The sequence below is a fragment of the Rhineura floridana genome, chromosome 3 (assembly GCF_030035675.1).
Source record: "Rhineura floridana isolate rRhiFlo1 chromosome 3, rRhiFlo1.hap2, whole genome shotgun sequence".
Lineage (NCBI taxonomy): Eukaryota > Metazoa > Chordata > Lepidosauria > Squamata > Rhineuridae > Rhineura > Rhineura floridana.
Genome location: NC_084482.1, coordinates 32,038,862 through 32,051,572, shown reverse-complemented (window position 1 = coordinate 32,051,572; position 12,711 = coordinate 32,038,862). Strand labels below are relative to the sequence as shown.

Here is a 12,711-nt window from a genome sequence, read left to right as displayed (position 1 = left end):
GCTCTGGGTGTTGTCACTATTGCAAATGCCTCTGCCGTTAAGTCATGACATTAACTGGATATCAAGCAGTTGCATGTTTACTATAACATCAAGTTTAATCTTCTGCCTGTTCCAGACTAAGCAAACAGAGGAAAGCAATAACATTACTCAAAAGTTATAATGAAGGAATGTTGAATCTTATGGCAGAGTGCTCCTGGGTTGGGTTTTTTTTAGTTGTGTACAAGAGGGCACTTCAGCAAATGTTGCTTACCATATAGCCAGTGCTGAAAAAGGCTAGCTTCTCTGTGGGAAATGCTCCCAAAGTGGCCCTGCCTCAGGGTCTCTGCTAGGTTCCTTAGAAGCCCACCACCATATATGACGGCAAATTAATGTCTTTTTGCTCCCCCACCTCCACCTGACAGTCCCAAAAGGCAGGTTGGGAGAGTTGGAGGGAGCAACCTTGAGTGGACAACACTGCCTCCCCTTGCTGCCAGGCCCTTGCCTCTTGAGACCAGCCTTTTAAAGGAAAGAGAGACTTAGGTGTGCGGGCTGCTAGCAGCAATCCAACTGCACAGCTCTGTCGTGGCAGCTTCTCTACCCACCACTTCCTTTTTACCTGGTCATGGGCCAAAGATGTGGTAGCTGCCCATGACCAGCAGCAGCAGCAAATGCAGCCTTCCTTGTACACCTTTTGAAGCCACTCACAACAGTGGAATGCCTTGGTCTGGCCTCTTCAGGGCCGAGCCAACAGATCCAAGGAAGAACCTTCATCTGTGCTGTGGTACAGCTTTCAAGTGTAGCCAGAAGCCATGAATCCTTGCCAGCCATACCATGCCCTGCTTAACTGCCAGCCTGGGCAGGTAGATTAGAAGGAGGTTAAAGAAATAGCAGCAGCAGGCCAATGATGCACTGAGAAAGTCCTTCAGGTCATCATGAGGTTTCTTCAACCCTCAAGTTCTTTTAAGATGGTCTAAAGCAGGTTTTTTTGGGGGGAGGGGTATTACATTCGAAGCAAGAGAAAGACCAAGGAAACGGTGGGACTGCTGCTCAATGAGGATGGCAAAATGTTGACAGATAACAAGGAAAAGGCAGAACTGCTCAACGCATATTTTGCCTCGGTTTTCTCCCAAAAAGGGAACAGTGTGCAACCTTGCATCGGTAGCAATCTCAGGAAGGGGTCGGGATTGCAGTTCAAGATTGATAAGGAGATAGTCAGGAAATACCTAGTTAACCTAAATGAGTTCAAATCTCCAGGGCCTGATGAACTGCATCCCCGAGTATTGAAGGAACTTGTGGATGTACTCTCGGAACCTCTTGCCATAATCTTTGAGAAATCCTGGACAACGGGAGAGGTGCCGGAGGATTGGAGACGGGCAAACGTCGTCCCGCTCTTTAAAAAGGGTAAAAAAGAAGATCCGGGGAATTACAGGACGGTCAGTCTGACTTCAATACCGGGAAAGATATTAGAATGGATAAGAAAAGAGTCCATTGGCAACTATCTAGATGACAATGCTGTGATTAGTAGGAGCCAGCATGGGTTTGTCAAGAAAAAATCCTGTCAAACAAATCTCATCTCTTTTTTTGATCGGGTCACTAGCTTAGTAGATGGTGGAAATGCTGTAGATGTCATCTATCTAGTTTTCAGCAAAGCGTTTGACAAAGTCCCCCACGACCTTTTGATTAGCAAACTGGTCAAATGCGGACTACATGGAAATACTGTCAGGTGGATTCACAACTGGTTGGAAAACCGTACTCAAAGAGTGGTCGTCGGTGGCTCTGCTTCGGACTGGAAGGAGGTTTCGAGTGGAGTGCCACAGGGTTCTGTCCTGGGGCCGATACTCTTCAACATTTTTATCAATGACTTAGATGATGGGGTGGAGGGAAGCCTTATGAAGTTTGCGGATGATACGAAACTGGGAGGGATAGCTAACACAATGGAAGACAGGAATGAAATCCAAAGGGACCTGGATAGACTAAAAATTGGGCTGAAATTAATAAAATGACATTCAATAAAGACAAATGCAGGATTCTGCATTTAGGCCACAAAAACAAAATGCACGGGTACAGGATGGGAAATACGCGGCTTAGCAGTAGTGCGTGTGAGAAGGACCTTGGAATTGTAGTGGATCGCAAGTTGAACATGACCCAGCAGTGTGATGCTGCGGCAAAAAAGGCAAATGCGGTTTTGGGCTGCATAAACAGAGCTATAGTTTCCAGGTCGAGGGAAGTAATAGTCCCACTATATTCTGCATTAGTCAGGCCTCATATGGAATACTGTGTTCAGTTCTGGGCGCCTCATTTTAAGAAAGATATAGACAAGTTAGAGCGGGTTCAGAAGAGGGTGACGAGGATGATAGCCGGTATGGAGAACAAGTCTTATGAGGAAAGGTTGAAGGAACTTGGCATGTTCAGTCTGGTGAAGAGAAGGCTGAGGGGTGACATGATTGCACTCTTTTAAGTACCTGAAGGGCTGTTACATAGAGGAGGGTACAGATTTGTTCTCTGCTGCCCCAGAGGGTAGGGCAAGGTCTAATGGTTTTAAGTTGCAGGAGCGTAGATTCAGATTGGACATGAGAAGGAACTTCTTGACAGTAAGGGCAGTTCGGCAATGGAACTGACTGCCTAGGGAGGTGGTGGGATCCCCTTCGCTGGATGTCTTCAAGCAGAGGCTGGACAGCTATCTGCGGGAGATGCTCTAGCTGTGGATTTCCTGCTGTGAGCAGGGGGTTGGACTCGATGGCCTACAAGGCCCCTTCCAACTCTATGATTCTATGGTTGGTTTCAAGGGTATCAAAGTTGGGGGAGCTTCCCTTCACCCCAGATCTGTTTGTTTCCCACAAAGAGAAGAGAATGTGGTCCTCCATCCTGACTTGTAATTTATGCCAAAAATTAATTCCCTTGGTATCAGGAGGTGGTCCATCCCTCTTGCTGCCACAATAGACATGTTTATTTCCACTGATGGAAGGAGTTCTGCAGAAGGTGTTTATAGAAGGTGCCTTACTTCTCCAAAGAAATCTAGAATGTTCCTTAACATAAACCTCCTGTTCTTTCCCTGCTTCTCAGGTGGCACTGGTTTGCCCCTTTGGATGATAGGTTCAATGTGGGGAAAGGTAGTCAAGGGTGGCAGGGATGTTTTTCCATATCTACCTTACTAACGCTAGCTGCTATTAAACAACACTTATTTTGTTTTTTATTGTTATATAGGGTTCTGCCATGTTGGCTTTTGTGTTCAAGTTGTTTTTTTAAAGCTGCCAGAGGAACTTCCTGTTCTTATCAGTCTGGTCTGGGAGGATGCAAGCACCTCCCTTCAGAAAAGTCAGAAGTGCAAGCTGCCGCTGCCTCCTTCTTTTGAGAGGGGAAATCCCTAAAGTTTTAGTGTGCTTTGCTTACTTTTCTAAAAACATGAGCTTTACGGTAAGGGAAATTCCTGTTTTTCTCTTGTACACAACTATCAGGGTTTGTTGTTGAAATGAGAAATGTCTAGCTGTTTGTGTATGTGATTTAGATAGGTTAGCAAAGGGTGAATGAGCATTTCCAAACTCTTACAGCTAAATTGTATCAGAAAGGGGAGTTTGCAGTAAATTGTAGAAAGATGTTAAACAGGTAAGGCATGAAATACATAATATAACCACAACTAGCTAGCAGACAATTTCTACATGGGGTACCTCAGCCTGTTGTCATATCTCTGGCCACAGATAGAGGAATTGTTCACCACAGCCCTGGTGCCATATATTTCATGATTAGCACAGAACCTGCTTAACTAAACATGAAGCTAAACTAGAGCCAAGCTGTCTGCAACGCATTTTAAGTTTTCTTTTATGTAGTCTTAATTATCAGTACACTTTCTAGACAGCAGGGTGGAATGAGGTCATTTCAATCTAGCCTGTTGTAATAACAATTTTCTTGCTCACCTAATTTGTTCTGAGTGAGGTTTTTTATTTCTGTATATTACTATGTAGAAATGAAAAGATAACTGCTTCTCTGAGCTCTGTCTACAAACAGATGGTATAATTGGATTTAAAAGATCTATGAAACAAAGAGGTCCACCTATCATTAGCTGAAGTGTGAACAGAGAATGCAACATCACTCAAAATATTTTCACATTTTACTTTTGTAAGATACATTAGCGCTCGTTGCTTTTGCAAATATGGCAATTTTTCTATTTTCATAAATCTTTATCAGAAGGTAGATGTAGAAGATGCATAAATTATTCCTGCTTGCAAACATTGTTGAGGTAAAGATGTGTGAAATGCCCTTAATATGCTTTTAAAACTACAGCAGGAAATTAGTAAATATCCATAGATGAAGTACCATAAATCTTCCCCTCTGAATCATCTTCTGACTTTGTACGGCCAGTCAGAGGCACACTGAAGCAACAAGTGTTCATTCTCATGTTGGTTTCTTTCCTTCAACTAGATAGGAGTGCATGAAAATATTAAGGGAAACTGTTCTGTGCATACGTCTTTTATAGGTAGGTGCTGTTAGCAGTGCCTATTTACAGAAAGAAGCTGCATATGAAATATTTGATTACTACACAATCACACAGGCATTTTGATCCTTTTAAGCACTGCAGCCTGCAAAAGTGATTCTTCATAGCAGGGATTCCTAGAGCTGCACTTTCTGAAGAGTTTCTGTTGCAGCACACCACACTTGTAATTGTTATTATTGTCCTCAGTCCTTAACTGCTTTTGCATTTATTTCCTGTTGCTCGAGTTGTTTTAGTATGCTCCTGTTTTGAAAATAGTGATATACTCTGAAACTACACAGGTAGCCACCATACAAAGTAAGGAGCATCATGGAGCCAGAGAATGCCTTGTAGCCAAAATCAGCAAGCTGCTTTCCAGAAACCATTATTGCTGTGAGGGGAAAAAAAGCAAAGACTGGGGTCACTATTTAAGAATGCACAACACAAGAACAAATTAGATCTCTTCCATTGTATCTACAGTACATTAGAGGGTGGGGTGGGGAAAATATTTATTCTTACCATGGCTTAGGAGAATTCCTGTTTTAACAGAAAACTAACATTGCCTGGGAGAATAAAAAATGTCTTCAGCTGGGGCTAAAAGGATGACAATGTTGGTGCCACCTAAGCTTCCCCGAGGAGAGGACTGTTTTGGAAAAGGCCAGTTCTCTTGTTGCTATCCACCAGATTTTCTTGAAGTGGTCATGCGGAAATGGGACTCAGATGATGATCTTAGGGAAGTTAGTCCATGGGGTACTGGGCGCCTGAGCTGCGTTAAGACTCTAGATTAACAGCAGCAGTTTGAATTGGGAAGCAAAGCGGCAGCTAGTCAGGTGGGTCAGACTTGGTGTTGCATGCCTCCAGTGAGAGTAATGAATGCAGGAGTACCCCCCCAAGGTATGTGTACCTGCTCCTTCAGGGAGAGTGAGACCCCAGCCAGAACCAGTTGCACCTCATCTACCCTGACCGAGGAACCACCTAACAGTCTGTCTTAATCTGGATTTAGCTTCAGTTTGTTGGCTCTCATCCACTCTACTACCGCAACCAGGCACTACTTCAGATTGCGACCTCCTTCCCCCATCTAAGCAAGTCTATCGCCCATCTCATTCCCTGGGCTTCTCCAGGGACTCTCCGACAAATTAAGAAAACATTACGCGGAGAGCACACCCATCCCAAGCACTCACTTTCTGCTTACAATGTCTGTTACAATCGTGCGCAGCGCCTGCAACGCGTCTTCCTCTGTTACTTTGCTTCTTGTGCTACTGAAGGCTTTTTTTTTTCTTCCGGGTGTTACTCCCATACAGAGAGCCTTCTGGGTAGTTTCTCCTTCCATCAGGCTCGCGCCTTCTCCGCAAGAAGGCTGTCCTTTCTGTGCCTAGAGATAGGGAAAGAGAAGAGTCACACCCCTATCGTCTACGAAGTTCCCTTCGGCGCTGTAACCTACCCATGGAATGGAGATCCCCAGTTAAGAGTAGTTAGGTAGCAGCAAATACAGAAATGCCTGCTCTTTTAAACTCAAGTCTTGCTTCGTAGGGAAACGGTCTTTCTGAAAAAGTTTTTCAACTACATTCCAATGTTGATACTGCCTGGGGATGGGTGGGCTGCCGCTGAGTGTACACTATACATTTAAAACACATGGCTTCCTCCAAAGAATGCTGCGAACTGTAGTTTACTGGTCACAAAATATAACATCCTCGCAGCGAAGTCCGTTATGCCTATTGAAAATTAGGTTTTGAGTTCGCATCCTCGTCCAACTCCTTCAAACAAAGCACGCCGCTCGCAGATTACAGCAAAGCTCTTGTCTACTTAAATCATCCCCTGTGATCACCGGCCCAGCCCAGCACTTAGAATCGTTGTGCTTGGGGGAAGTGCATGCAGATACATTTCACTTTTAAACATTAAATTATTAGGATGAGTGTCAAGAGTCAGCGGCCAAGAGCCTTCCAAAACCTGGAGCCGATACTTTAATTAATTAATCAGACAAACAAACAACTGAATCAAATAACGGCTTGAGAGCCAGATCCTTGTCAACACCGTCTCCTCTAACAACATAAGGTGTTCCTAGGAGCCAATCAGCATACAAGGGGAGAGTGTTAGCTACTGAGAAGAGCCTTCTCAGTGGCTGACTCGCCTCCTTTCACTCTGACTGGCGTTTCTGTTTTGCATTTCTGTTATGGTGTTAATTATCTCGATCGTTTTAAATTGAAAGAAGGAAAAATATTTTATTTTTCAAAAAATGTTTTGTTGAAGGTTGTACAAAGTTACAAATATTATTGCACATACAAAAAGGAACATGAGAAATTTGTACCTGAGCTATGTTACGTCACACAATTTCACAGAATAATTCTAAAAATAACTAACTTAAAATAATATAAACAAATTTTATAATACACATACACATATATATCAGTTTTATTTTATGTACAATTATTTATTGGGAGAGAAAAAGGAAAAGCAAAATTACATAATGTTATATACGGAGATAATGGTTTCAAGTAGAATAATTAAATAAAATGCAAAATTCAGGTTTTCATGCATTAGATCATATTTCAAATTATTGTATAACTGCTATTCTTGATATTCTGATGTTCATGATTAGATTGAATTGAGCAAAATATATGGTTGAGCTACATCTTGTGTTTTATTAGTCCAATATGCAATGAATAAGGACCATTTTTCTGCAAAGAAATTGTCTACAGGCAGCCCTTCCTTCTCTAACTCTAACAAAATACGTCAACTTGACCACATTATGTTCCAGATTTTAAAAAGCCATTTATCAATTGTAGGGGTTCTTACTTTTTTCCAATTAGCAGAGATTATCATTCTAGCAGCAGCGAGCAAATGGATCACCATTTCCCAATCTTCCAACAAAACTAGACAAAACCAAATAAAAAAATTATTTGGGTCTAGTGGTAATCTATAGCTAGTTATGATTTCCATTTTATTTATGATGACTTCCCAAAAGGTTTTATGTAGGGGCAGGACCAAAAACTATGTAACATGTCTGTGTTTTGCATTTGACATCTCCACCAGTTACTTTGAGTAGTATTATATATACAGGATAGCTGTGCCAGTCTCAGATACCAGTGGAGTAGGAATTTTAAAAAGTTTTCTTTCAATTTTGTACTGTATGTTAATTAGGTACATTTTGCCAAATCCATTTCCATTTGTGTGGTATTACTTGCTGACCTAGTCCTCTTTCCCATTTACTCTGATATGCATTACTTGATGCATTTAGATTAATCAGAACTTTGTACATTTTACTCAGTATATTCTTAACATTTTGACTTAATAAAAATTCAGTTAGGGTTGTCTGCCTCAATGGACCACGTTTTGCTGTGAGTGTTAATGCTATAGTCTTGAACTGTAAATACTTTAAGAGTTGTGCCTGTTGCATTTAGTTTTTAATTTCAGTAAAGGTTTTAAACCTTCCTTCATTAAATAGTCTGTAAAGGGCTGTCAGATTGTACTATTTCCAAAGTGAAAGATCTAATAGATAATTCATTCTTATACTCCTCATTATAGGTGACAGCAGTTATGGGTGGGAATTCTAAGCACAGGTCCTTCTTAAATTTAGTCCAAATGTTAAAAAAGTTTACATGTAGATGGGTTGGCTTTGAGTAAATTCTTATTAAAATTATTGTGATGCCAAAGCAATTTTTTCAATTCTGTGAAGAAAATTGTTCTAAAATTAGAGCTTTATCTAGGTGAAACCAGGTTTTCAAGTGCATAAGCATTGCTGCTTCATAATATGTTTTAATGCAGGGAAATGACATTCCACCAAGTATGGTAGATTTTAGAAGTTTTTGTGAGTCTTTGGGTTTTTTCCCTCCCAGACAAATAAAATACCTTGTCAACCTCTGATTACCAGTAATGGTAGTTTTAGACACATTTTTTTTAAAAAGAAAGAGAATTTGGGGCAAAACCATCATTTTCAGGGTAGAAATCCATTCCATCCAATAAATGTTTTGTTGCTTCCACTTGCCCAGATCAGATTTCACTTCTTCCTTTAATTTGCTGTGATAATACTCAGCTAAGATCTCTAAGTTTGGTGTAAGCCATATACCTAAATATTTTACTGGGTCCATCTTTCAATGGAACATTATAGTTGTTTGCAATATCATTTTTAATGACAATATCCATATTAAAACCCAGCCCCTCAGATTTAGTAAATTTGATTGTATACCCTGACACTTGACTATATTGATGTATAATGTCTACCAAGGTGGCAAAAGTTTTTACAGGTCATTCAATATAATTGCATCATCAATATTTGAAATAGATAAATCCTCTTGGGAGCCTTGGTTTTTAAACCCAGATTGCTCTGTGCCAAGACACTAGTGCATAGAGGATTTGCAGATCCTTTCTTTTCTAAACTACTCGAGGAAAGCAGATGAGGTAGTTCTCCCTCAGAGCTAACCACAATGTGCATAGCGTATGTGAGATATTCCTCCAACCCACCCGCCCACCCCCGATAGGGATTTGGTCTAATTTGCTCTTGCAGGGATTGAAGAACTTTGTTATGATGGGAAGAAGCAATGGTTAAAACTGTGCTACTCTGAGTTGACAACTCTCTGCTATTTATAGTTACCCTAAAAAGTTGCTGACTCTGCCAGCTCAGGGCTACATGATATGTCTCAAGATCTGAAGCCAGCCCAGAAGAAAGGCTGCTCTGGCAGTTGGGTTGGAAAAGGCTATTGCGAAAGGGCTTGGGGTGGAGAGAAACCTTCTGCACGCCTTACCTCAGCCACTCAAATCTGACACCATTGTCCATCTTGATCCCATGAATGTTTACTTAGAAGTAGATCCTCTAGTATTCAATAGACTTTACTCTCAGGTAAATATGCATAGGATTGTATTTTTAGGAGCACTTGGAAACTTGGGATCTGCAGTAGTAAGGAGGAGCAGGTGGTTGGGCATGCATGCCTGTATATTGACTCTCCAGTCCCACCTAGTTACCCACAAAACTATCCTGGAATTGTAAAGAGGATTTCACCTTCACCTGGAATTTCTATGTGTGTTCAGGGTAGTTCTCTCTTAACCACTGGGGGCCTCTTCCCCTTCTCATTGTGCACTAATGAAGATTTATGCTCATGGTAGTATCAGGGTAATTATGTGCCAACCTCAATACTGTTTGTGCCTGCAAAAATTTCAGGGTAGACATACGAATTCATTGCCAGTCAATGCATGTCCCTTAGATACCTGCTGAAATCCTGTAACTTCTCATACTACAGATGTTCCTTTTATTTTGTTTGCCCTGCTTTTGTTGCACTATAGTGTGGCAACACTGGGAGAGTATTGCAGAATAACTAATAAAAGAGAATGATGTGTGGATGATCCAATATAAATCCATTAATGCACTATTGTCACTGACATGTTGCAAAATACATGCAGAAAAAGCACAAGCCTGGAGGAGCCCTTGCTCTATCCGCTGGCAGTTTCTGCTTGTAGCTCTGGGTCTGTACTAGCACCGTTTTCCATTTCTTTGGAAGAGTTTCTACTTGTTCTCAGTCATGGAAACAGAGTTTGGCAAGAGCCAAAATTTATCTTGATAGTCACCTTCCATATTCATGCCCACACCTGCTGAACAAATGTCACCTTGTAACACTGTTCATTGCAAACACTGGACATTGTACTGGTATTATGCTAACCTGCAAGTTTTGAGAGTTGTCTGCTCCTCACAGGATAAGGTTTTCCCCTCTGCAGTAGAGGGAATACTCAGCAGTGCCAGTCTCCATCCCAACAAATCCCAACAAAGATTAGACCTTCTTGCTGTTACTGGGCCTATCCCTTTCTTAAGGCTCAGAACAGTCCATAACAGACTGCTGTGTTGGCAGAACACAACTCCAAATGGCAAAGGGGAGACTTTTTATAGCATCTGTAAAGGGCAAGGAGACTGTCATCTAGACCTAGGAGTTTCAGAGAGCAGCTCAGCCAGTTTCATCTATTCAGTTTCCTCCCAAGTGAATGTGGCTTCTCTGCCATAGTCTGCATCAGTATTTCTCCCACCTACAAGTACAGTTGGGAGGCACTAAGGTAACCAGATGCAAAGGAAAACAAGACACCTGTACCTGTAATAGTTGTGTAAAAGAGGGATTTTTGGCAGGGATGCCTCACTGAGAAGGTGCACCTGCTTAAAGGCCCTTTTCTATATAACTGATAACAGCACAGGAATATTCCTTTGCACCTGATCATACTAATAAACACAGGCATCACCTGAGCTGTACTGTTAAAACTAGAGGTAACAAGCTTCATTTGATAAGTATCCAATTTATACACATGGAAGTATTATAGGAATTAGCAACAAATAAAATGCTTCCATATGACCTACACATTGGACTACCCTGTGATGTTCCTATATTAATGTATATATGGTAAGTGTTGGTTGTTTAGAAGATACATGGTAAGTGGAGTGAAAGACGAGGGGGAGTGAATGGGCAGTAGAATGCGAGATGATTGGCTGAGTGTTTAAAATGGCTGAATGTATAAAAGGAAGAGTGAGAGTGGAATCTGGGGGGGGGGAGAAGAGAACTGAGTGGGTTGCTTGGTGGGGTTTAGAGAGTTGTTTGACAGGAGAGAGTGGAGAAGGAGGGAGGTGGAGTTCGGATTAGTATTGAGTAAAACCATATGCTTATGTGCCTTAAGAAGAAATCTTGTTAGCTTTGTTATCTTTAATAAATACTTAATTTAGTTTACCTAAGGCCTGATCCTTGACTGGGGTTTCACAGACCAGAAGGGAGGGTAAGGTAATGACCAAGGCTGAAGGGGAACTGTAACAAATGGTGGCAGCGGTGAAAAGAATAACAATACCAGTATTCAGAGTCTCTGGGAATACTAGTATTAGGACGTGACTGGTGGTTGCCTAGCAGGGGGATCTGTTGAGATCTGTGCTAGAGCGGGGAGAGAAAAAATAAAATAAAGGACAGTCCGGACTGGTGGAGTCCCTGGTGGTGCCTAGAGACAGGTAGGAACCTGACAGGGAGAGCCAGGGAAGGACGCCTCACATACCCCACTGAATATTTTTAGAACACAACTTCAAAAATACATGTTTTCTGCTATCTATAAAACATTTTTATATCACAGATATGTATATTATTCAGTATGGCACACTTAGTTTTTTTGTTACTCTCATGTTCGTATTTCCAAACTCTGGGGATGTTTAAGCCTCAATGATTTCACATTGAATCCAGATACGCTTAAAACCTTGGGTGGATTACGTCTTCTGCTTACAGCTGGCACAAATGCAAGCACTCATGATTTGACAAGATCTCACAAACACATAAATTGGCTAGCACTGACATTCTTCACTCTGTAGTATAACTTCAGTACACATAAGCAAAGCTTATTTGGCACTTTTGCAGCATAGGTTGTAAGCTCCTTGGGGCAATAAGCTTGCTTTGTTCCTCTGTAAAACACCATGTACACTGATAGGGCTGTATACCTTCGTTCTACACTACGAGAAGCAGAAAAATCTGGTTTTAAATATCACTTGTGAAAATGGTCTAAAGCCTCCCTAGTTGTTCTACAGGTTCCATCTAGGTTCGCTATGGCCTGGTTTGCACATAATGCTAGGCCTTAGCTTATCAAATCGTGAATGTCCTCCAGATCAACAATGGTTAAGGAAGGGTGCTGTGTTCTTAATCTTACAAAACCAAGGTATTTAAGCCAACAACTGTTGTTGGCAGTAAATAAGCTATAGTTAAGCTGCTGAGCGGGGTTCAGTTGATCAAATAAACCATATCTTAGTATTATGTATTAACCAGGCCTATATGAATTCAAGTACAGTTTGCCTATTTCTTAAATTTTTTTCAGAAATAGGACAGCCAGGCAAGAACTAAAAGTCTTCCCTCAACACCAGCCTATAAAGTTAGCCCCCTGTGGAATATATAGATGGGTGGTGTCTGTCTGCTAGTTAGTGCTTGAGGCAGCTGGCAGAAGGACCTGCTTCTCAAGTTAAAAAGACTTTGATTGTGGAATCAAGAGAGCAGAGATGATAAACCACCAAATGGCTGAAATTGCTTTTTGTGGGGGAACCTAATATCCTTGGTAGAGAAAGGGACAGCTAGTATATGATAAGCTGGAGAGGGCTCCCTAGAGAGGGTGCAAGACAGGCTTCTGAGAATCTGCTAAGCCATAAGGATGAATTAATCTTTTGGATCCCTCCCTCCTCTCTCACCAGAAATTAGAAGGGCCAGAGCCAGCATCACTCTTAGTTATTTGGCGGCGGGGGAGGGGGGGGGAGGAGAGAGAATAAGGGTCTCTCTTCCCTA

At 41.6% G+C, this 12,711-nt stretch overlaps 1 protein-coding gene across 2 annotated transcripts; it reads right to left on the bottom strand.

Moving 5' to 3' along the window:
* Positions 1–4,066: 4,066 nt before the first annotated feature.
* Positions 4,067–10,200, bottom strand: LOC133379615 (cytochrome c oxidase assembly protein COX14). Of its 2 annotated transcripts, XM_061615228.1 has the most exons (3): positions 10,093–10,200; positions 5,626–5,816; positions 4,067–4,835 (listed from the first exon to the last, which is right to left on the bottom strand). In XM_061615228.1, exon 3 carries the CDS (start codon positions 4,828–4,830, stop codon positions 4,651–4,653), a length of 180 nt encoding a protein of 59 aa, XP_061471212.1. In that variant the 5' UTR covers positions 4,831–4,835; positions 5,626–5,816; positions 10,093–10,200; the 3' UTR covers positions 4,067–4,650. The 2 variants fall into 2 exon arrangements, with proteins under 2 accessions (XP_061471212.1, XP_061471213.1); XM_061615229.1 differs by lacking the exon at positions 10,093–10,200 and having other exon boundaries at positions 5,637–6,267.
* Positions 10,201–12,711: the final 2,511 nt, after the last annotated feature.